Here is a 25,629-nt window from a genome sequence, read left to right as displayed (position 1 = left end):
CACGACTGTATTGGGAACTGGAGGAGCCAAAACTCTCCCTGGAACAGAAGACCTCACTTATGCTACAAGGATCCTGGATTATTTTTTAATATCCTCCCAACGCTCCCACTGGGCAGCTTCTCTTGACATAATAGAAAGTGTAGTGGACGGGAGTCTGCAGACCTGGCTCTAGTTCCAGCTTTGCTACTCTTAAGCCATATTTATAGATCTTTGGAGGTCAAAATAGGCCCTCAGCTAATTTGAAATGAAGTGCTGTAGTTTTTATAAACCATTGTCCCATCATGTGTTATTACTTGGATTATAAATAAAGTTCTGCTTCTTGGCTTGTTTGTATAATGAGGCCTGAGGGTTTTAACAATTCTTTGGAAATAAGGTTTGTTGGCTGGTGTCATTCTTGCTTTCAGGTATTTCTAATTTGGGATGTTTCTCAGCTATAGAATTTCCATCTGACCTGTCGTTAGAACTCAATAATAATGAAGTCCAGGGATAAAATCAGGATGACCATCTGAGATGAACACTCAGACTTCAGGAGAGTTTAGGAGCCCTCAGAGACTTTCAGTCTTAAATAGGCCATAAGGTTGCGTCTACATGAGGGGGCAGGAGGCTGAGCACAGATCTGGGCTTGAAATTGCCCGACATCCCCAAAATCCATTTAGGTTTCATTGAAAGTGCATTCATTTGCTGTGGGTATGAAGTCACAGGACAAACATGCGCCTCTTTGAGTTTAGGATTACTTGAACAACCACTCCTTCTACCCCAGCTTTCTCATCTGTAAAATGGGAATGAAAATTATAGGAGTAATTAACTGCTTAGTACTCAAACTCACACACAACATATAAATGTTCTGGGGAACCAGTAATAATTTTTTTCTTCAACATGATAAATGAGTCAAGCAGCCTGAAACAATTTGGGAAGATTCCCAAAGTACCTAATTTACTGCCAGAAAGTGAACTGTTAATAGAGAAACTAACCAACCTCATATAGAGCCATAAGAGTTAAACATCATGACATTTTTCATTTAACATTTGTTCTACCCCCAACACTTAATCCTTTCAAAACGTCTCCATTAAGCAAGATGGCTATATGTGCACAGAAGTTAAATGACAGATGAAAGGTCATTTGGCCAGGATGGGAAAGGAGGGAAACTACTGTTATTCCTAAATTTAGAGCCAAATAGGTATTTGTGACTTCTGCAGGCAAAGTAAAAAGAAGTTCAGTTACTAGTCCTGCCTCCCTCTGGGTGCTGGTTATGAGCAGAGTATCAGGACATGAGACTTCTAAAGCCTCTATCGCAAATTATCCAGATTTCAGTTATCCAATTTTTCGATCTTAACTTACTTCTGGTGCTCACCACATCTTGTTTTTCCTACCCCCTCTCCCTGCTTTTTTCATGTTTCCCTGGCTGATGCCAATCACTTCAAACTGCAAAGGTGAAAAAAATTCCTTCTCTCACACACAAGTCAAAAACAAAACAAAACACCAGTCTTTCTTAATACCCTGACTCTGTTCTCCACCTCATCCTGTGCTTTCCACTTCACTGAAGACTATTTATCCCTATGAACCTTCCTATGGATATTTGCATTTTGTGTCTCTCCCTCTTCCATCTTCCATTCTCTTCAGACCTGTTACATAGCAATCACCTTCTAGTACCCTTTTCTCTCCTATCTTCTAGCTCTCTTTAATGTCATTTCCCATATATATAATAAGCAATCTCTTCTTAATTACTAGGTCATCATCTTTGACTTTATCAAATACCTGACGTCCATCCAAATATTCATTTCCCAGAAAAGATTAACCTTTCGGTGTCTTTTCATAAAGAAGCTCTTTGTACCTCTGGAACTAGGATAGATTGATTTGGTGTGTCCCCTGTCAAGACTTCTTGTCTAACATCCCACAACTAGAAGGACCTGCAACTAAGATATACAACTGTGTACGGGGGGGTTTGGGGAGATAAAGCAGAAAAAAAAAAAAGACTTCTTGTCTGGAGAGTCCCACATATATGGCACTCTCATAATAGGTAACTGAGTCAGGCATTGCGCTAAGTGCTTTAAATGGATATTTTGTTTACTCTTCGCAGTAATTCTACAAGATAGGTACTTTATTTTCCATAAAAAAAGTATGACAGAGAATTTTAGCTAGAAAATACAAAAGTCAGGTTCTCAAGGAGCTTTATCTAATGCCAGAATCTGTTTGCCTGACCTCTTCTTTAAACACTCAACTGCTACACTTTTGGAGCACCAGAGTAAATACGGATAAAAAGCTTCAAATCTGAGCTCCCAGAGCCACTCATGAGTCAAAGCATTAAAACAAATTTCACAATGTATTTGCCTTGCCAAATACTCCTTGTTTCAGTAATCTTGGCTGCACAAGTTAAGTGTGCTTAAGGAGAAAGACTCCACATCTAAACAGCCTTTGATGGTACAGGGAAAATGTTACCAGCACCGCTGGCAAGCTCTACTTTTGATCCTGAGCTGGGATGAGTGTGGCTTGGTATAGGAAATGGGACGAAAAGAGAAGACATGAAGGCTGTGTTTTTAAAGTGAGATGACTGTTTGGAATCTTGAGCAGAGGTCGTATCACAGATGCAAATACCTTCTTAGTTGATCATTAGCTGTCTCTCTGTTGTTACCCACTGCTATAAAATGCCAGGAATGCTTTTCTATCGTTAATTCTCCACTTTCTCTTATTGCCGGAACTCTAAATAATTGAGCAACCACTTTAACTCTCAAAATACCCCTGAACTAATGTTTTCCAGAAATTAGGAATTCCTTTTGGTTGTCATGGAGCTATTTCTAGGGATGGAACTGAATCTAGCATCTAAATCTAATTCTCATGATGAATCAGCTGGCAAACAGGATAATTAGTATGAAATAGAAGACTGGCAATTATCTTTTGTGTTGCCACTGTGTTAACAACTAATCGTTAGTATTTAGGTTTCAAAACCTTTTCTTTAGTGCTCTTGAAAAAATACAAGACTAAAATGTTTTGGGGCAAGGGAGTAGGGAGGAATCTGAATTTACTTGATTGTTATGGCTATGATCTCAAATTATCTGGGTGAGGACATGGGGGAAAAAAATATGTACAAATAAAACACAACCTTTGTGGCTAGGCTCCAAATTTCATAAATCTAGACAAAGTAATTTTGTGTGATATATCTACAAATACATAAAGGCCAGATCCCCTCACCCCCGACACACAGTTTTGTTTTTAAGATGTTTTAGAATTTAATTTTTTAAAAGAATGATGAATATAATTTCACATAAGATATTTGTACTCTCATTTTTTTTTAAAGTGGACAATTCAATGGTTTTTAGTTTCACAGATTTGTGCAACCATCACCACAATCAGCTTTGGAACATTTTCATTACCTCAAAGGGAACCCCACATCTCTTAGCCATTCCCGCCCCCGGCTCCCCCCCCCCCCCCCCATTCCCTCATATCCTCCAGTCCCTGGCAACCACGAATCTACTTTCTGGTTTTCCTATTCTGGACATTTCCTCTAAACAGAAACTTACAATACGTGGTCTTTTGTGACTGGCTTCTTTCACTTAGCAGAATGTTTTCAAGGTTCATAAATGTTGGAGCAGGTATCGATACTTCATTCCTTTTTATTTCCAATAATATTCCACTGTATGGATATACTATATTTTATTTATCCATTTATCAGTTTTTGGGCTTTTGGGTTGTTCCTACTTTTTGGCTATTGTGAATAATGCTGCTATGAACATTCATGTATAGCTTTTTGTGTGAGCATGTATTTTCATTTCTCTTGGGTATATACCTAGGAGTGGATTTGTTGGGTCTTATGGTAACTCTATGTTTAACCTTTTGGGGGACTGCCTGATCATTTTCCATAGGGACTGCACAATTCTACATTCTCACCAGCAATCCAGGAAGGTTCTAATTTCTCAATATCTTCACTGACATTTGTTATTTTTCATTGTCTTGATTATAGCCATCCTAGTGGGTGTGAAGTGGTACTTCATTGTGGTTTTGGTTTGTATTTCTCTGCCAAATGTTCTCTTAAGTTAAGTAAAAGGCAAGTTTACTTCTGGGGGTTCACAGCCTTCCGCCCATTCCTCCTCCCTGAGACTGAGTACTTGAGCATCACCTGCTGAGCCTCCCAACCAGTGTTCTGAAGAACATCCCCTTATGGTCAGACTGGACTTTTGTAAAACACGGTCCTAGAGAGGCTGGACGTGGGGGAGGCACACAAGGGACAAAAATAATTCTCACTAGGAGAATCAGTCAGAGTGGGAGATGCAGCACACTCCCCGGCCCTACTATTTTTGAAGATCAAAGTGAATTTTCCTTTCATAAAAACAGAAAACACACTGTTATATTTCTAGGCAAATAGAACTGAATGGAAACTTTGATATTATCTAGATTGATTTCTAATTTAAAAGTTAAGAAAAATACAAGGTTTCTGTTAAGGAATAAGGAAAATTTTATTTTTAATGAAAAATGATGCAAATTATTGGAGTTTGAGACAAAGAAAAAAATGAGAGTGGAGAGAAAAAACTGTGAGTGAAGCTGATGACACCATTAATAAACAGACTGGGTTATAACTGGATGTGACCTTAGGGATCCAGGGAGTGGGTCTACTTTCCCAGTAGCTCCTAGTACAGAGTCAGGCACATGGAAGGTCCCAAAAGCACATTTATTGCCTAAACATTTGAATAGACTGAAATAAGATGCTCACTTAAGCCTTGATGAAGGGATGGGGTTTTTAAATGTTTCAGATGTTTAGATAATCTTCAATAGTTTGATCTGCATTTTCAAGGTATGACTTCTGATGCCTCTTGCCTGTTCCCTGCTGCAATGGACTGAATGTTTGCATCCCCCACAATTCATATGTTGAAATCCACACTCCCAGGTGCTGGTATTAGGAGACGAGACTGTTGGGAGGTGATCAGGTCATGAGGCTGAAGCCCTCTCGAATTCGATTAGTGCCCTTATAGAAAGGATCTCAGAGAACTCTCTTGCCCTTCTTCTCCCATATAAGGACACAGCAAGAAGATGGCCTTCTATGAACCAGGAAGCAGATCTTACCACGACAGTAGATCTGGTGGCACCTTGATCTTGGACTTCCCAGTCTCTAGAACTGTGAGGAATAAATGTTTGTTGTTTAAGCCACCCAGTCTATGCTATTGAGTTACAGCAGCCCAAACTAAGATACCCGCTCTGGGTTTACTATCTTCTTCAGTATGTGAGAGAAATTGGTGTTTGTTTAGAAGGAAATTAGATACAAAGAGTAGAGTTATGTGTTTCAGTCAAGCTAAACATCTAGTTTTACAGAATAGAAAAAAACACAAAAGTGAGAAGAAGTAGAAGTTGCTGATTGGTGCTGACAGCTCAAAATTAAAGTGGTAAGACAAAGTACCAGGTGGTGAAAACGGAATTAAATGAAGTTTTATTGGGTTCTTTCCTTTTACTCTTTCTGGCACATGGGCAGAGGTGGTTTTGCACCAACTTGACACTACAAAGGGCAGGTGTACGAGAAAACAAAACAATTTTTCTTACTATTACAGTACTGATTGATGGATGTGTATTTCAACTTTTTGAAATGAGTCAGTGAGTTGAAATGAGTCATTACCAGGTTGAGACTTTCGTAAAAAATTTCAAGCATCTAAAAACCAAATAAGCTAGCAAGTTTGTAAAAATTTTAAAATAATATTTTCAAGTCATATTCCAAATACAATGATTGTAGGATTAGCCAATCTGCACACAAAGATATCTGTTTCTGAATTTTCACTGTCATAAAAATTGAAAAATACTACTGATATATATATTTTATGTCTTAAAATGTCTCTCCACTCTTTTAAATAAGCACCCAAACAAGAAATTCCAGTTATTCCCTGTTACCAAAACCAAAACAGAAAAAAAGTTTAGCATTATCTCATGGTTTCAAATATTTATGGTATTTTAAATTGTAACATCATTTAAATTGTAACACATGTAACAGTATATAAAATATATGTATTTCAAGAGCATGTATTTATTCATTTTAGGTGACTATACATGAACTGGGCTTAATTTTTGATTACAGATATAACTGAAATTATTATTTATAATTGGTTCTTTTTCACACAAAAGAAATTTCAGAACTCATGAGTATATTTTCTAAAGAAATGTACCAAGGTTACCATTCTTTAGGGATGTAACTAAATCAATAATGTACCCATTAAAAAAAGGCAGATGATATTTTTATCTGAACATTTTATAAAGACATATAAAGATGGTAAGTTAGGAATCCCTAAAGAGAAATGCTGTTCGAGTTCAAGTTTCATTTGGCTGTGTCTCTGCTGGATGCTCACAGCATTGATGATCTGTGTCTACACACTCTAAAATAGCAGTAATCCCAAAAGTAAAATATATGCCACAGGCTTCCAACACAAAGCACTGATATGCCATGACGGTGGCACAGGAACCAAAGGAATCTGAAGACAAGAGGTCAACATATTGAATTGATTGTGGGTGATGAGTGGTAACAGCATCAAGGAACAGGAGAGAGCAAAAAGGGGGATGGGAGAGGAGCAAAGATGATGCCGAAGAACCTAATGACAGCTGTGATAGTGCCCAGGCAGTAGCTACTGTATGCAGACAAAGTAGCTGCCCAGGGAATGTTTGTGGAGCTGAACTTGAAACACGTCTTGAAAGTGCCTCCCCACCCCCACCCTGCCCCTGATCCACTCACTCTCCCTGGCCTGACAGTCATGCACAAATATTTTAATAGCAATGCCTTGCATCTAGAGATTAAAGGCCTTATACAAGAGCTGTAAAAAAAAAAAAAAAAAAATCAAGCAAGCATTGTTTTTGGATGTAGATTAGACGAGGAGCTCAGAAGGGGAGATGTGGGCAATCCCTGTGATTAGTCCTGTGATCTTCACGAGAATCCCTCTTCCCTCTCCCATGTAGCTGGGTACACTGCGCTAATGCTCCCGAGCCTGTTCTTTTCTTCATCCCCTCCCCCTCCAAATTTGTAAGGCGCGTTCTCACCGTTTACGTACACTATCTCAAACATTGCTTATCATATTATTTTACTTCAAAGTATCCCAAGAGAGTGATCACAGAAACAAAAACTGTTTTTGAAATCTATATCTATATTGACATGACTCTCCAGATAGAGAGACTTAAATATATGTACACATTAGTGTATTTATACATAGCTGCACCTGTACTGGATAAGTTTCACATGTTTAAATGTTAGAAACATGTCAAAAATGTCTTCTCTGCCATACATAAAATATTGTTAGCTAAACAATATAATTCTTTCTAATCAAATAACCACTGTGAAATACCTGATTCACTTTGCACCCGACAGCTGGGGCTGTAGCTTGTATTCCCAGCCGGAGCTCAACATAAGCACAATAGGAAAGGCAGAAACAGCTGCAAACTCTTGGGAGAAAACATTTGCAAAGCAACTTTGCCTTTAGGCTTCAGGGTAGGAAGGAAGTAAAATCATTTTTCTGTTCCTTTTCATGTATGGCAGCTGTCTTTGGAAAAAAAAAAATTATGTCCATTCTACTTTGTAACAGAAACTCCGTAGTATTATTAAAACATGAATTGCAGAAACGTAGGCCTGGCCAACAGATTTAGCACTTTAGTGCAGTCAAAACATTTACAGAACTAGGTAGGTAATTACTGCTCTGACAGATTAAGCTAGAAGGTCCCCATGTCTTCGCTGCACTCCTGACTCCTCCTCCAATAGTATTTGGTGTAAACAAACTGGATTTCAGTAACGTTGATTCTTGATCCTCCAAATGCTTTAGGTTTATTTACAGAAAATTTTACCGAATGGAGTTCTCTTAGGCAAGTATCAGAGAAATAGATCCTCTCTCTGTGGGTCTCGAAAGCCCTTTGTGTGTACGTCTTTGTCTCATGTAGTCTTGGTAAGAGGTACATGTTTTTACCTCCCCTACTAAAATTTTAGTTCCTTAAAGGCAGATTCTGTGTCACTGCTTCCTTTGCTTCACTTATTTCCCTAGTAAAAGCCAAGTTAGTAAATTCCTGATATGTATTTAATGAATTAATAGCCACCTGGTTTTAAAAAAAATTAGTGATATCAGTACTTTTCAGAAAATAAATATCTACTTATTTACTTATTTTCATCTTTAATGCTTTGGATGCACAGGTAATGGGCATACTACAGCTTCCTTTATGAAAATGCTGGGAGGCAAGAATAAAACATCTGTTACAGCAGTTGTTATAATGAGACTGATGAGTGACATATCAGTTGGGTGGTGGCATCTGTCACACAGCACAACTTATTCAGTTATTAAAGCTATCTATCTAAAAGTGTGATTTCATTAGAACTTTAGAATCTGGAAATAGGCCAGGAACCTTTTGATGTAAAATAGTGGGGGCTGGCACTGTGGCTGAGTGGTTAAGTCCACATGCTCTGCTTTGGTGGTCCAGGGTTTCGCCTGTTCGGATCCTGGGCGAGGACATGGCACTGCTCATCAGGCCACGATGAGGCAGCGTCCCACATGCCACAACTAGAAGGACCCAAACTAAAAATATACAACTATGTACTGGGGGGATTTGGGGAGAAAAAGGAAAAATAAAATCTTTAAAAAAAAAGTGTCAGACCTAAAATGACTATAGAAAGCTGCTTAATATGAAACTGGATTGGTGAGGTAATAGAGAATTTAGAAAAAAAGAAAAGCAGAAATAAAGATAAAGGGAAGCAAATCAATAGAATGAATATATTAGGAAGTCAATAGATGTTAGCCTCTCTCATCCTCCTCCAAATCTTTCGGAATTCAGCACAATAACATCGATGTAAACTAAAAACACATAAACACAACATAATACTATGTATTTTGCAAGGATAATAGATATGACCATATTTCAAATATGTTAGAGTGCTTGTCTGTGTGGGAGGGGACCGGGCACCCCTCCTTCAGATTTTGAGGAGCTAAGGACAGAATTAAACGGTGTGAGGTGGGTAAATAAGAACACTGAGCTGGGAGGGTAGGAGGAGGGGGAGAAAAAGGGTAGTTAACTGTGAAGCAGTGGGAGGAGGAGAGACTAAGCGTGGGAACACTTAGATAACAGGATCCATATGATACGTTTTGAGCTAGGAAGGTTTTACTTACATGTTTTATGACTTTGAAAAAGCTCCACCCTGCCCACTAGTACAGGACAAACATGATTTAAAATATGGTAACGACCAATATCTAGACTGCTATAAAGACAGTGGAATTTTTAAAAATGTTTTGTAAAAGAATACAGATAGAGGATGTACATACGGACGGGCAAGTCACAGGAAAACATCTTCGTCCTCAATTGGTTTACTAGAAGTCGTTGTCTGACGAGGATGTTACTTATACCAGACAATTATGAAATAAGCATCTCTCTTTAAAAGATACTTCTAGTATTTGTGGAAAGTCAACATTTCCATAGATGCCATCGTCATCCTGCATTAATCAAGAATCTACTAATGAACTCAGGTTGAAAGCTCTACTTAATAACCATTAAAGCCATAAGACAGATCCAACACAAGAGCATTTTCATTTCTGCAAAGTGCTATAATTCTTGTATCTAGGAAACACAACAACTGCAAGTCTGAAATGTGAACTTTTATTGTATGGAAATACTGTTGCTAACCATTAAGAGCATTTCTTAACAAAATCCGGGTATTTTTCCCCCAGTATCTGAACTTCTTTGTGTCTCAGCCCATCATTTTGCAGAATCAGGAGAGCTGGAGTTACAATGGGATTTTGATGATAACGTCCCTTCCTAACTCCTGCCAATATTTCTCAATGATGTGAATGTTTCTTCTCATGGAGGCGCACGGTTCACACAATAGCTCTCCTTTGATCTGTAGCTTCCCTTGAAATAGGAAAACATCGCCTGGAAGTTCTTTAATTGTTTCATTTTATTTTCCAATCATGTGATAGAATTCATGAATGGAAAAAAAAAAAAACCAAACTCAAACCATTCTGGGCAAGAAAATTAAAGCAACCACATTTAAACTGAAAGCTTCATGAATTTAACAAAAACAGGCCATACACTTCCTAAAAAGTGGACCAGGCTTCATTGTTTTGCTTTCATTCTGTGTCTCTAGCTTCTACTGTGATTTTCACTTTACAATATTTGCAAACACCTTACTGCAAAAACAAAAACAAATACAAATTAACTGCATAAATCCAGATAAAACAGACACACAGTCACTCTCAGAAAGCATTTACCTGCATGAAGCGACCTTCTGATGTCCCAAGATTAGCTATAGTGAGGTTTCCTTTAATGAAGGTGGATATAGATGTCAAGAGGACTTGGTTGAATTGGCCCATGAACAAGTCAACGCGCTGCAAAGCTGTGGTAAACTCCGTTCGATATTCATCATTGCGCACTTCACAGCCTGATGAATTTCTCAAAAGTGTCTGGAATAAAATGTAGTCATAGAATTAATGAGTCCAGATGCGAACAAGCTGGTAAGAAACTCTTTGGTGTGTCTTTTCAGAGCTTGGAGGGAAATGGCAAGGATAACTGTGCAAATAGCTCCAGACAGGCAGAAATATTTCTAATGACCTAAATGGCTCCAGTATTGCTAGGTGCTGTTGTGTATATATAGACCCTAAACTGAGGGCAAACCTTACTATCATAATTTGGACTGTCGTTCAATATGTGCATACCTAAAGATGGAACTTCGCTGGTGCTATTAAAAGAAAAACAAAACCATAAATGTCTCAGCCCTGGACATAAAGGGAATGCTTCTAGTAGGCAAGTCCAATGAGATGAAGTTCAACTAAAATAATCATGAACGTTGGAGTCACAGTAGGACATTGTAATTTAAAAAGTGTGCCTTTGTGCATCTGTGTGCAGGGAGATAGTGGGGGGTGGTGGGTGACAGATATTTCATGGGGAGCCCCCAGAGCATAAAGCCCAGACCCAAGTGCCTGCATCAAATCTGGTCCCCAATGCTTATTTACTTTCCACAGTCCCTATAATCTCTCTCTGTTTGTGAAATTCACGTTATCTCTGTTTCAATTCCCCCATCTGTAAAATCAAGGGAATTACAGAAATATGCCTAGCTGATAGAGCTGTTGTAAAGATTAAATGGGCTAGTTTATAGAGCTCTCTTACCACACAACCCAGCATGCAGAGAATACCACTTAAGTATTTGTCATCGTTAGGGTGAAAAGGCTCAAAAAATGTAAAAGCGGCACATCAAATCCCTCAGTAGCCAGCTTACTAAAAAGCAATTGAGGGTTCAATCAGGTATTTATCCTTTAGGCTCAACTTTAAAGGGAAAGATTTTAAAAAATATTGTTCAGTAATATATGACAGTTAAACACTGTGGAGCCCTCCTTGCACCTTGACGCTTCAGTCTGCCAGTTTCCTCTACTTCTCAGTCTCCTTTGCAGGACCATCCATGCTTGGCCATCAGTGTCAGGGTCTCTCAAGGCTCCAGCCTCGGGCTGCTCCTCCGCTCACTCTTCACACTCCCCAGGCAATCTCAGTCTCTCCTGTGACGTCTATCACTAGTTAGCTGACACACACGTTGGGACCTCCAGGCTACCCCTCTCCTCGGAGCTGAGTGGCATATGTCAAACTGCCTAGGAAACCTGCATTCAGATGTCTCAAAGACCTCAGGCTCAACAGGACCAAGGTAGAAATTACAATCTTCCTCCATGCCTGATTTTACGATAAAATGCATCCCAGCAAGTGGCTCTACCACTCCTCCAGGTGCACAAGTCAGGAATCTAAGCATCACCCTTGATTCCTCCCCACATACAGTCCATCACCAATTCCACCAACTGCAGTTTCTATCTCTTGGATCCATCCAGTTTTCTCTGTCTCTACCATGTCACCCTTCCTCCAAGCCACCCCATCCCTTTCCTGGACTACTACAATGGCTTCTCAACTGGACCTGCCACATCCAATCTCATCCAATCTCTTTCCATATCCCTTCTCTATATTGCAGACAGATTTTCTTTCTACCTTTTTTTTGGTGAGGAAGATTCACCCTGAGCTAACATCTGTGCCAATCTTCCTCTATTTCATGTGGGATGCTGCCAAAGCATGGCTTGAGGAGCGGTGCCAGGTCTGCACCCAAGATCCGAACCTGCAAACTCCGGGCCTGCTGAAGCAGAGTGTGCGAACTTAACCACTACGTCACTGGGCTCGCCTCCAGATTTTCTTTTTAAAACACAAATCTCATCATATTACTCTGTTTAAAACACTTAATGTCTCCCAATTGCACTCAGGATCAAGGACAAAATTTTCAACATGGCCTGTTGGGCCCTACATCATCTGGCCCCTACTCAACTTCTCCAGACTCACCCTGGACCATGCTCTCCCTTGCTCTCTGTGCTCCAGTAAGCTGGCCTTCTATCAGTTCTCCAAATATGCCATGTGTCCTCCATTATAGGGCCTTTGCACATGCTGTTCCCTCTGCTTGGAATGCTCCTTCCACCTCTTTCACTTTGTTAACTCCTACACCTCCTTCAGATCTCAGCTTGTCATCATTTCCTGAAGTTAAATGTTTCTATGTCAAAGGCTTCTATTGTAGACTGTCATAATACCTTTTATCTATGTGGCATTAGCATTCGTTACAGCTGCAACTGCTATTTGCTTGTGTGATATATAATTGATGTGAGACTTGTCGCAAGTGGCTCCCTGCGATCAGAGACCCTGCTTGTTCACCACTATATCGCTGGCAGTAGATGAAATATCACACATAGTAGATGTTTAATAAATATTAATTGAATGAATGAACAAGTAAGTAAATCAATTACGGGTAGATGGGGAGTGAGTGTGGAGATATGAACCAATTTACGACAGCTATTTTTTCAGGAATGGGGTAGTTTCAGTTTGTAACGGACAAATAAAGGAACTGTATCTTGACTGTCTTAACAAGATAGTTGTGAATTGGTAAATTTGGGGCAGAAAATGGGGGGCAAGAAGATGTATTAATGAAAACAAAATCTAACTTGGAAGAAAAAGAGGAAAAAAGTTCATTTCTACACACGTTTGGATGCAGCTACAAGTCCAGGAAAATGATTTGAAGATTAGAAATTCTCTATTATTGCCCTATTATATTTATAATAATCAGAAAGTTGTCACAGCATATTTCAAACCAACTTAATGTTTAAGAACAAACTGAAATAAAAAATTTAGTTATCCTTATGTAAAATAACCCTACTTCTTAACATCAGACTTCTGTCACATAGAATGCAAAGTTTTTATGTCTATTGACATTAAAGGTTAAAAATCACCTAAGATGCTGTTTTATTTGGTGACAACTGTTTCTTCATTTTAAATGGCGATAAATGAGCAAGCAGAGAATCTCACAGATGCTAAACCTACGGACTCCTGTAATTAATAAAATGCCCTAGTTCTAGACATTTATTTTGATATATTAATGAGTGCAATGTCACTATTTAATTAGAAGCTTTTCTTCACTAAAGTACTGTAGATTGCTCTTAGGAGTAGCAGATAACTGAGATGTACCAGCAATTCAATAGTAACCTATTAACTGGTAATTAAGTTTCTATCGGTGATCAATCATCCATTTTGCAGAGATAGCCAGAGCTAAGCGAAGCTACTTAAAGGAGCAGAGACGAGTTTTAAATCAAACACCATCCCAAGTTTTCCATTATAGAAGTGACTGCTCTCCAGGGCCAGCTTCTGTGGTTTTGTTCCTTCTCTTGCTCGTTCTTACTTTTTTCTACGTCTAGGTGGCATTCTGGGAACTTGAAAGCCTCAAACTTGACCTGGGGTTCGGTGCTGGTGAGATATAATGGATTCACTGGGATGGAAAACAATTGGCTGTGTGTGGAGTAGAGTTTTACACTGTAAATTAATAGCAGCCTTCAATTAACAAGAGGACAGGGTTTGTCTCATTCATCTTTGATCCCCCTTGTGTATCATGCCCAGCACACAGTAGGTATTTAGTAACAACTTGCTGGAAAATTAAGGCATATGCAAAGAAACCAGAGAGAAAGCCCGTCTGCCTACCCAGCTTGCTCTGTGGTCTGTCTTGCTGAGCAAGGTGAGCTGGGGAATGGAGGCGAGATGGATCCTGGAGTGTTTGCAAACCTGCAGGAACTCGCTGATCTTTTCTAAATGGCAGGAGAGCAGTATGAGGAGAACTTCAGCTTCTCTGTGTTTGTTTCCTCACATGTAAGGCATAAACGTAGAACTCAGCCTCAGAGTTAACGTAACATTTATATTGTGCATTTCAAGATTGCTCCTTCAGGAAATAACAAGCTCTCTAAACGGTACCTCCTCCAGGACTGACAGGATTAAGTTATGTCTCTATTTCCCCCCAAAACAAATTCCTCAGTAAAGAAACATTGCACAATGTTGGACTAGGATCTATGGAACTCCTTTACCTTGAAAAATTGTGCAATTTGGAGCCAAAAAACAAACATCATGTCAGGTTCAGGTGGCATTCAAATTCATAAGCCAGGGGAGCCCCACCTTTTTCTTTTTCACTTTCTCCATAGCTGAGATCTACAGGAGAGGGGTAGGGGCATTAGCATCCAGGAGAGAGTGACATTCCAGGGTTCACTGTAGGAGAGGGGACTACTCGTTGTCTCTTCCCTCGGAGAATCCTGATAAACTCCATGACTGGGGTCAGCGTGGCAGGAATTGGCCTGCAGAGCCGCAGGCTGTCTTTGAGCTTGAAGAGTAGCACTTTAACCATTACAAAGCCTCAGCATTGCAAAGGTAAAGCCTTGTGCAAATATCACTAAAGCTCAGTCTGACTCACTACGTCCCTTAAAGATAATGAGCGAACATGTTTGCTGCTTACTTGTGCAGGGATGCTGGGGTGGCTGCTTCTACTGTGTGATACACAGTTAGCTCCTGGGTGTTGCATTTGGGGCAGGATTGGGTCCAGCTGGAAGAGCAACTACAGACTTGCTGCCAGAGGTCTCCTTGCCACTGCCACTTCCCTCAAAGCCAGGAGGCCTTGTGCTTTGGGGTAAAACTAAGCAAGGTTGGTGGAAAGCAGTTCTCTGGTACAACAGCTGCTTTGGGGCACCGCAGAAGAGTCTACAGAGAAGGTCTCACCCCAGCACGAGTTGGGGAGCCAGACTAATGCTCTCCCTTTAGTAACAAAGGGAGGAAGAAGGAAGGAAGGAAGGGAGGGAGGGAGGAAATGAATCTTTACCCTGCACCTTCACTGTGCCAGGCACTGAGCTGGGCATTTTCACATCAACCGGACTCATAGCAGCCCCGTGAGCTTTTATTGCGCTCAATTTCCAGGAGGAGGTGGTTCAGGGCAGCCAAGGGTGTGGCCACAGTGTCCAGTTCACTGTAACTGGCACTAGAATTTAGTTCTCTCTGATTCTCAAGCTCATGCATTTCTTTTGCTACTGTTTACTATTCTGGGCAAAGTTCTGAGAATTGCACAATTACAAAAATGGAAAGGGCCTTCGAGACCATCTTACTCCAGCTCCTCATTTTATATGAAAAAATGAAAGTCAGAGAAGTCACAACTCTCAGAGAGCTGGAATCATTGAACAGAAGTTATCATTTAACATGTAAAAAACTTACAACTCTTCCAAGTAGGAAATGTAGATTTGCTGACCCCTGATTCCTTTGCTGAGAGAAAGGCTGGAATTAATGTTTTTCTGGCTAACAGCACAGGGATGACCACTCGCATTTTGGGCTGTTCTAATCAGCTTGGCTCTCATGTCTAGTTCTCTTTGTTACCTATTTAGGTTAATGAACATCACCATGTTCCATCCAGGTAACTGTGAAATTTCGGTCATCACCAACTCCTCTTTCTCTAGCATTTCCCACATCCAACTAGCGGCTAAGTCCTGCTAAACCCCATCTGCAGTGTCTCTCCTGTGCAGCCCTCCAGCCACACCCACACCCTGCCCCAGGTGAGATGTTTCCTCAGTGGCCTTCTGGCCTCCTATCTCAACTGCCTTGCAGCAGTTAGGAGCCATCACTCCCGGCTTCAAAACTTTAGTTGTTCCCCAAAGGCCTTCAAGAAAAGTCCAAATTCCTTAGTACGGCATCCAAACCTGTCTCGATTTATGTTTTTAGTCTTTCTTCCATTAAGGCGAAGGTCGGGTGACCATCTAGGACAGAAATGAATCTCAGAGTGGCCATCCTGACACAAGACCCTTCCCATTCTTGGATTCTTGCATTTGCTCTGGCAGCTGATGCCCCGCCTCCCGCTAGTCACTGATATCCGCTCCTTGCTCATGTAAACCTGAAGCCTGGCTCTCTTCTAAAGTCTCTCTTTACAAGGTCTTTTGACTGATGGAAGTAATGTGCTTTATTGGGTAGGGGAGGGGAGACAGTGACAAAAAACAAAGTGGATAGTATAAGGTACAGGAAGATACCATGTAGCTTGAGATTTGAGTCAAGAGGAAAAAAGAAATCAGAAAAAAAATTCACTCAATACAATATATTGTTCAGACAGATACACATGTGTAGTGCAACTAATGGCAAGAGCAAGATGGACAATTTACAATTGATATTTACCCACTTTTCTAGGAGGGAGAGGGACATGACTGAGGGGGATGCAGAGGGGGCTGCAAAGGCATTGGTAATAGTCTCTTCTTTAAGCCCAGTGATAGAAAAATCCGTATTTGTTTTATTTTTCAAACATACACACACACAACACAAATACATTATATACATTATGTAGTACATGATTCTTTTGTATATATGAATACATTATATTAAAAATAAATTTTAGGGGCCAGCCCCATGGCCGACTGGGTAAGTTTGCACATTCCACTTTGGCGGCCCAGGGTTTCGGCGCTGTGGCTCCTGGGTGTGGACAGGTACTGCTCATCAAGCTGTGCTGGGGCAGCGTCCACATAGCACAGCTAGAAGGACCTGCAACTAGAATATACAACTATGTACCGGGGGGCTTTGGGGAGAAGAACAAAGCAAACAAACAACAAACAAAAAGACTGGCAACAAACGTTGGCTCAGGTGCCAATATTTAAAGAAAAAAAATTAAAAGAAAGCAGTGAATAAATGGGAAGTGAGAAAGTAGAGAGCCTTTTGAGAAATCTCTCCACTCCAATTCCTTAATGTCCTAAGCAGGTCTGAAACTTCTCAAGGCTTTTCTCAGCTCACAGGAACTCATACTAATAATATTAAATAACATCTGCGTAGTGGATTATGGTTTCCCAAGTACATTATCTCATCTGATCCTCTCAACAAGTTTGTGACTTGCGTTTGTCATGAACATCGTATTTCTACAGATGAAGGAACTGAGGTTCAGAGAGTTGTCAGTAAATTCAGAGCTTGAATCCTAGTTGTTGATTTCAAATCCTATAGTCCTTATGCTGCATCATGCCACTTACTTACAGGTTCCTACATATTTCTGAGACAGATCCACACTCTAGGGATGGTCTGAGGACCTGGTAGAGAAGAAGAATCAGCATGCCTACAGGACAGGACTGGTCCTACCCCAGCTAGAATGTGAGGAGTCGAGTGACTTCAGGCAAATCACTTGATCTCTCTGGGTCTGAGTTTCATTTTACATATTTAACAAATATTTGTTCGTAGTGCTCACAATGTGTCAGACACTGTTCCACAGCATTTTCCAAATATTAATTCACTGAATCCCAGGAGGAAACTGAGGCACAGAGTGGTCACATGACCAGCAGCGGCAGGGCCAGGACTAAACCTAGGCCATGGCCTCAGGGTCTTCATCACCGCACTAGGCTACATGCTCCTTGTCTGTAAAGGGAAGGGTTGAGCAAACTGATCTCAAAGTTCTCTTCCAGCTCCACCACGCTTGGATCTATGGATGGCTTTCCAAAGCTTCCCCTGGGCTTGGAATCGCCAAACTGCCATCAGCCCGCAACAAACAACAAACAAATGATTGCTCAGGACGTTTAGGACGCCATGAGTAAACAGTCACCATCCCCCACCCAGCAGAGGCTACTCCCAAACCTAAATAGATTCTGGATACATATGCCTATTCTAAAAGAAGTTTTGAAAAACATTTAATTTTTCAAGACTTATTTCTTTCTAAAATAATTACATGACATCAACTCTGAGATCAGTGGTAAGTAGTTTTGTTTTTTTTAAAACTGGTTACAAACTTGATTCCGTAACTCAACAGCTTATATACTGTCATAGGGCTAAATAACAGGAATTACTCTAGAATCTGTAAGCCTTGAAACAATAATTAATTTAGTCTTTCTTTAACTTTTCATGAGAACTTGCCAGCTTTTTTTTACCTCAGACATACACCTTTTTTATAAAAAGAAAACTGAAGTGGTATATAGCTTAATGTATTTGATTCAAAATGTTTCCCCTAATTAACATTATGATGCATGCAGTGAATATGCAATTACATTTAATTCAGTATAATTAAGGATGTGATATATTTAAAATAGTGATTCTTTTAATTGATCTATAGGACAGATTTACCTCATCTATAGATAATTTAAATCAGTCTTGCAGACAGATTTTTAAAAACGTGCTATCTTGCAAAATCTTTGCCAGTTCACTCATACCAGCTCTCTTCCCTCCCTGCCCATAATTAACTGAAGCAATTTAATATAAACTTTATTCATAATTATACTTTGTACAAATTCTGTGGTTTTCAGGGGGATACATATTTCAAAATAGCAAGTTCCTCTTTGCCTAGGGCTTTTCATATAGTTGGCTAAAAACTCAATTGCTTTAATTTCAGGAATTCCACTTAGCTTATTTCCCTAAATTTCATTCATGTGCTCTCTTTATGCAGTGGGACTGGGAGGGGGGTGGTGTGGAACTGACCGCAGGCAGAAGCACAGAGCTTTGAACTTCAGTGTCTGGTTATGTTTCTTTCAGACATATTTACCTTCTCTCAGTCTGTTCTCAGATGTCTAAGATTTCAACAATGAAGACTGATTCTCTGTAAAATGCAGAAGAGTCAACTCTCTGACAGAGCAGACGCTTCTCTTTGGGGTCTTTAATACAAAGCCAGACTGTTAGGGTGGTGTAGTCAAACCCTAAGAATCTGACTACGTTGTTTTGCACTATGAAGAGGACTTGGTCTGATGCTGTGCTCAGTGCACAGTTTAAAAAAGCTGCCCCAACACTTCTGCTGCCACGAACTCCCCTTGAAGTAATCCTGCCTCACGGCTTCAATAGCCATGGTTCACGACAACCTGAGACCTCAGTTGGAGTTCTAGCAGGGGAGCAAAGCTGAGGGGCAGTTAAGGAAGAGTTGCTTCCTCTCTAGGAAGGAAGAAAGGGCATCTTCTCTGGCTGTGTGCAGAACCTCAGATGGCCATGAACGTAGCATAACCAGGCATCTGGCCAGCCAGCTGCTGGCTCAACACTGGTGATTCATGAGGTGATGGATGCTGCCTCGTGGCAATGATCTAACTTCACACCCCAGCAGCACTCTGTCTTCTGAGGACCAGCCCTGTCTCTGCAACTGCCTTCAGGCCAAGTTTGCATGTACCATTGGTGACATTCAAACTCATCATTTTTTCCAAAATGACTCCCTCTTCTAGTTTCCTATTTCTTTATGGCATCAATAGCTACCCTCTCCCTCAATCTGAGATCTCATCTATCTTTGACTCTTCCTTTTCTTTCATTGTTTATATCCACCTATCAACTCTTATATATTTTTCTATTGAATTAAAGGAAATCTCATACTTGGCTTCCTACAATCTGACTTCCTTGATTCCAGAATCTCCTTCCTCAAGTCCACTCCTATAACTTTTTAGTGTAATGTTCCCCAAATACCTCCTTGGTCATGTCCAGTGGTAATCACCCTAGCCTACTGGAGAAGGGCATGGGCTCAGGTTTGGCCCTGCCCTTACCAGCTGTGAGAACTTAGAGAGGATACTTAGATCTCCAAGCCTCAGGTCTTCACCTGTAAAACGGAAAAACACATACCTATATAACAGAATTGTTTTGAGGTTTAAATGAAATTAATCCAGTACCAGCTATATATTAAATGGTTACTTCCTTCATTCATTCAGTCATTCAAAAATATTTACTGAGACCTGTAACAGGTTGAATAGTGTCCCCTCAAAAATTCATGTTCACCTGGAACCTCAAAATGGGACCTTATTTGGAAACAGGCTCTTTCATATGTAATTAGTTAAAGATCTTGAGATGAAGTCATCCTGGATTTAGTGTGAGCCCTAACTTCAATGAACGTTGCCTTTACAAGAGGAGAGGACACATAGAGACACACAGGGAAGATGGCCATGTGAAGATGGAGGCAGAGATTGAAGTTGTCTGCCACAACCTAAGGACTGCCTGGAACCACCAGAACTCTAAGAGGCCAGGAAGCCTTCTTCACTAGAGCCATCAAAGGGAGCACGACCTTGGCTGACACGTTGATTTCAGACTTCTGGTTTCCAGAACCATGTGAGAATAAATTTCTGTTGTTTTAAGCCACAAAGTTTGTGGTAATTTGTTATGGAAGCCCTAGGAAACGAATACAAAACCATACCATGTGACAGATACTGTTCTGGGTGCTAGAAGGATACAGTAGCAGACAAAAAAGACGTAAGTCCTTGCCCTTACATAAATAGTTATTACTATTTTTGCTGTTGATGGTCTAGCGATTCTTCATAACGCCTATAAAGACAAAGACTAAAATTCTAATTATTTAGATTAACAAGCCTTCGGGTCTTCTTCTGTAAAATGGAAACACTCACACCTATCTAATAGAATTACTTACAGCTAGTAAGTAAGGTTGGACCTGTTACCTGTCTACTATTATTTTTCATTATGCTTTAAAGCAGGGGTTGGCACCCTTTTTTTGTAAAGGGCTAGATGGCAAATATGTTAGACTTTGAGTGTCACAGGGTTTCTGGAGCATACATTAGTTTTTGCCTGTGTGTTATTTTTTAACCCTTTAAAAAATGTAAAAACCATTCTTAACTTGCTAAGTGTACAAAAACAGGCCACAGCTTGCCAACCCTAGCAAATGCTTCTACCTGTAGTCCAGTCTGTTTCCTCAATGTCCCGTGAAGGTACCATGCACACAGGAAGACAAGAGACAGATACACAAAACAGCTAGTAATATTGCAAAGGGCAAAGAACACAGTGGATAGATAAGTTCTAAAAACACTGGTACAGGTAGTAAATGCTATCAGATTAGGAAAGGATAAGATCAGTGTGGCACTAACGGCTAGAGAAGGCTCATGGCAGAGGCTGAAGTTGAGCCAGGTCTTGACGGGACAGAAGTTAGATTAGTGAAGAGGGAAGAGATAAATACTTGGAGCAGAATATATTATACGTATATGTGTGTATGGATTTATAAACATGTACAAATGCATTTATATATAAATAAAATAAATATATATCCACTCTCCTCTCAAGGTCTCCCCAGGATTCAAAAGACTCAGAATTCTACAACAATAGGGGCTGTGGAATTCTAAGTGTTAAAACTTTTGCTTCTTTATCATCATTTCCTAACGTGAATCAGATCTGAAACAGACCAAGTCCACGTGGTTTCGGTTAGCAGCCTTCATATTGCACTTCAATCACAGCCAGGAGTGACAGAGTGATTCATTAAAAAAGTTGTTCCAAGCGAGGCACATTGTAATGCTGAGTGTTAGAGGTTTTCTGCTTTTCTCTATTTAGTTAAAAGAAAACAAATTTCAAAGTACTTACTCATAGAAATACAAGAGATACTCAGAAGACAGAACACCGATTACCCTGCATTAACCAATAAAACAGAAGCAGTTCTTCCTGTAGGTGATAAGAGCTACGGTCTGTGTGCCTAACAGTGTCACACGCAAATAGAAACAGGCTGAGGAATGTCTTAGTGGAGGGCCGGGAGAGGTGAAAGAAGGATGAAACCAGAGTCCATCAGCTGTGCCCGATATATTGTTTAAACCCATGACTATATTCTAGCCTGCCATCACTGTCATCGCCTCCTATCCCTCCTTCCATCTTACCATTGTGCAGTGAGACTCTTTACTCATCTCCTCCTCTTGTTCCTGACCAGAACCTCAATCTGTGGGCCACCCTACTCCCTGGCCAAAGTCCCTGAGGCCCTTACCAAACTCTCTACTAATCTTACTGCATTTACGTCAAGGCCAAGATCAGGAAAGTTTCTCCCTGTAGCAGCATGTAGTTGGTGCCTCGGAAGGTGGTGCTATGTGAAGTATAATCTTGCGGGCACAGTCACAGTGGTATTAAAAAAGACCGTCACCCTTCACTTCTTTTCCTTAACCCATACATTATTTTGAACTTGAAGTCATAGATTGGTGGGCAATAGTGAACACGTGTGGATTCCAAATGCAAACTTCATGGCAGGGCACCTCTATGGGTACCACTGCTTCAGCAACATCCACCAGAAGGTGTTGTTTAAAGTCTAACACAGCGGTTGGGCCAGTGGCCGAGTGGTTAAGTTCACATGCTCCACTTTGGTGGCCCAGGGTTTCGCCGGTTCGGATCCTGGGCACGGACCTGCCACCACTCATCAAGCCATGCTGAGGCGGCATCCCACATAGCAGAACTAGAAGGATCTACAACTAGAATATACAACTATGTACTGGGGGACTTTGGGGAGAACAAGAAAAAAAAGAAGACTGGCAACAGATGTTAGCTCAGTTGCCAATCTTTTAATAAAGTCTCACACAGACAGTATCACACACTCAGAGGGGAAGCCCTGTTCACAGGCTCAAGAAAGCCTTAAGGAGCAAAGAAGTTACTCTGTTCTTTCTCCTTTTAATGGCTTTAATTGTGTCTTCCCAAAGTTGATCACAAAGCTCTGGAATTCCCGTCTATTCACCCTCCCTCTCTTCACTTTTCTTCTCCTTTCATTTTTCTCCTTTGTTCTTTGATACATCTTCATCCCAAACTGGAGGATGGAGGAAGGGCTGTGTGTGTGTGTGTGTGTGTCTAAGGAAAGGGCATAGGTAGTAGTGAGTGGAACTTTCCCGAATTTCTTCAATGCTAATTTAACTCTTGGAAACTACCCAATTCTATAAATTAGTTTTTAGAGATTTGGGGGAGAGAATGAAAAATTGTTTTATCTAAAAATTAGTTTTACTAATCGGCAATTTATTACATTATTTGAAATATGGGGGGCTTTGTTATAATTATTTACTCATTTGATAAATATATATTTTGTTCAAGCTATTGTGTTAGGTAGTGGAGATAAAAGCCATAGTCCATATCTTCAGGGGGCTAATGAGGGAACCAGTGAACATATCAGCACAGAGTTTGGTAAAAGATACGGTAGAAATAAGCAAAGGGTGCTACTGGAGTAGTCAAGAAAGGCAGCTTATCCAGAATGGGGGTGAGGGGAAAGCTAGAGAAGATTCCCAGGGGAAAGAAATGCCTGAGTGCAGTTGTAAACAATAAGGAGAAAGTGTTAACCTGACAAAATGAGTGTTAAAGGGAATCTGAGGCAGATAAAGTGATATGTGTTAAGGCAGGTTGTGAGGGAGACTGATGAATCTGGGAATTACAAGAATGACAGGTTGACACATATCCATTAAGGCGTTAATATCCAGAATATACAAGGAACTCATAAAACTCAATAGCAAAAACCCAAAGAACCCAATTAAAACATGGGGAAAAGACCTGAATACACATTTTTCCAAAGAAGACATGCAAATGGCCAACAGGCACAGGAAAAGGTGCTTAACATCACTAATCACAGGGAAATGCAAATCAAAACCACAATGAGATATCACTTCACACCTGTTAGGATGTCTCTTATCAAAAAGATAAGAGATAACAAATGCTGGAGAGGATGTAGAAAAAAGGAAACCCTTGTATGCTGTTGGTGGGAATGTAAACTGGTACAGCCACTATGGGCAACAGTATGGAGGTTCCTCAAGAAATTAAAAATAGATCTACCATATGATCCAGCAATCTCACTTCTGGATATATATCCAAAGGAAATGAAAATATTATCTCAAAGACATGTCTATACTCCCATGTTCATTACAGCATTATTTATAATAGCCAAGGTATGGAAACAACCTAAACGTCTGTCAACGAATGAATGGATAAAGAAGAAGATGTGGCATATATATATATATATATAGATAGATAGATAGATAGATAGATAGATATACACACACAATGGAATATTATTTAGTCTTAAAAAGGAAAGAAATTCAGTCATTTGTGACAATATAGATAAACCTTTTATGCTAAGTGAAATAAGACAGAGAAAGACAACTACTGCACGGTATCACTCATGTAGAATCTAAAAAAAACAGTCAAACTCATAGAAACACAGAGTAGAAAAGTGGTTGCCAGGAGGTGGTGGGTGAGGGAGAGGTTGCTAAAAGGGTACAAACTATCAGTAAAAAGATAAATAAGGTCTGAGGATCTAATGTATAACATGGTGACGATAATTGACAACACTGTATTGAATAATTGAAATTTGCTAAGAGAGTAGAACTTAAATATTCTGACAAAAACAAAAAGACAGATTGAGAATAGGGTAGAGTGGCAGTGGTGTGCTTGAGCCATCTTGTACATTATATAGAGAGCCAATTATAGAGCTTACACAGAGCCAATTAGGAATTATAGAAACAACTGTGAACATTTCTTCTTAGTTCTTGTTCAGTGACTTTACCTTGATAGCTTGAAGTTGGTTTGTTGGGGGTATTTAGACCGCACAAATGGGCAAACACTACAAATCAGGGGCTTCTGATCCCTCTCTCCCCAGAGTTAAACATTTACCAGCACCACACTGGTAAGAGCCAGGAAATATCCAGGGCCAAGGTAAGAAATTCCTTAAATATCATACTAAAGAATGTGGATTTTACTCTGAAACCATTGGGGAGCGCTCAAATTATTATAAGGGATGCAGTTACACAAATGGGTTTGCTTTCGAGAAAGATTACTTATTCTAGCAGCAGTATGGAAACAAACAAACTGGCCGGGGATGAGGATGGAACCAGAAAGATCTAGTGTTATCTTACTGGCATCATTTTCAACATGCTAATAAAACAAAACTTGTCTGGAATGATAACATACAATTTTTTGTTTCTGCTTTGTGTTTATGTAGAAGGAGAGAAGTAGTAAAGATTTTTAAACTTCATATTTACTATGAATGATGCTAGGTTTTATTCTGAAAAAGGAAAAGAAGCAGCAGACTGATTTAGATTGAGCTAATGAAGAAGGCTGAGATAAGCTGAATGATTTTTTGGAAATATTAAGTTTCTGGATTAAATAGGTGTTGTTAGTTGCACCCAAACCAGCAGCTGGATAAGGTGCTTTAGAAAGTCTTAAATAAGGTTGGTACAAAGAATGAGAATGTCAACATGGGTTAATGAATGAGAGAGGTTGTGTAAACTATTACTTAATCCCATTTGAGGGTTTCCTGAGCCACTGGGGAACTGGGCTGAGGTTGATAGACAAGAATAAGGTTAGAAGGAAACAGAACATTAAACAAACAATAGTTCAGTTTAACTTGTGATTTACCCAGAGTTTAGAGTATAAAATGAAAGCCTTGCTAGTAGCAAAAAAGGTAAAATGAAGCTAAGCCAACATTGTTATTAAAATAATTGTCCAGCCACTCATGGAGCAGAGATTTTATTATATAGTGGCAGAGAAAATAGAAAATTTGATAGTTTCTTAACTAGTTCTTGAATCCCCAGCATACAGAGTATTAAATAAGGCTCCAGGAGTAATAACAGTTGGTTCCAAGGGCCCAGGGAACGCAGAGAAAGACTTCATATCTAAAGCTCACACAAATAC

At 40.0% G+C, this 25,629-nt stretch overlaps 1 protein-coding gene across 2 annotated transcripts in view; it reads right to left on the bottom strand.

The window, feature by feature from the left end:
• MET (MET proto-oncogene, receptor tyrosine kinase) overlaps positions 1–25,629 on the bottom strand; it is a 112,363-nt gene that overhangs the window by 47,544 nt on the left and 39,190 nt on the right. For both annotated transcript variants that reach the window (XM_014838330.3, XM_070512237.1), the window contains exon 3: positions 10,197–10,388. In XM_014838330.3, the coding sequence (XP_014693816.3) occupies positions 10,197–10,388 (192 nt within the window). The remainder of the gene's footprint in view (positions 1–10,196; positions 10,389–25,629) is intronic.

Source organism: Equus asinus, chromosome 1 (assembly GCF_041296235.1).
Source record: "Equus asinus isolate D_3611 breed Donkey chromosome 1, EquAss-T2T_v2, whole genome shotgun sequence".
NCBI classification, from domain to species: domain Eukaryota; kingdom Metazoa; phylum Chordata; class Mammalia; order Perissodactyla; family Equidae; genus Equus; species Equus asinus.
Note: the sequence above shows the minus strand (reverse complement) of the source record. Positions and strands in the feature narration are given on the sequence as shown.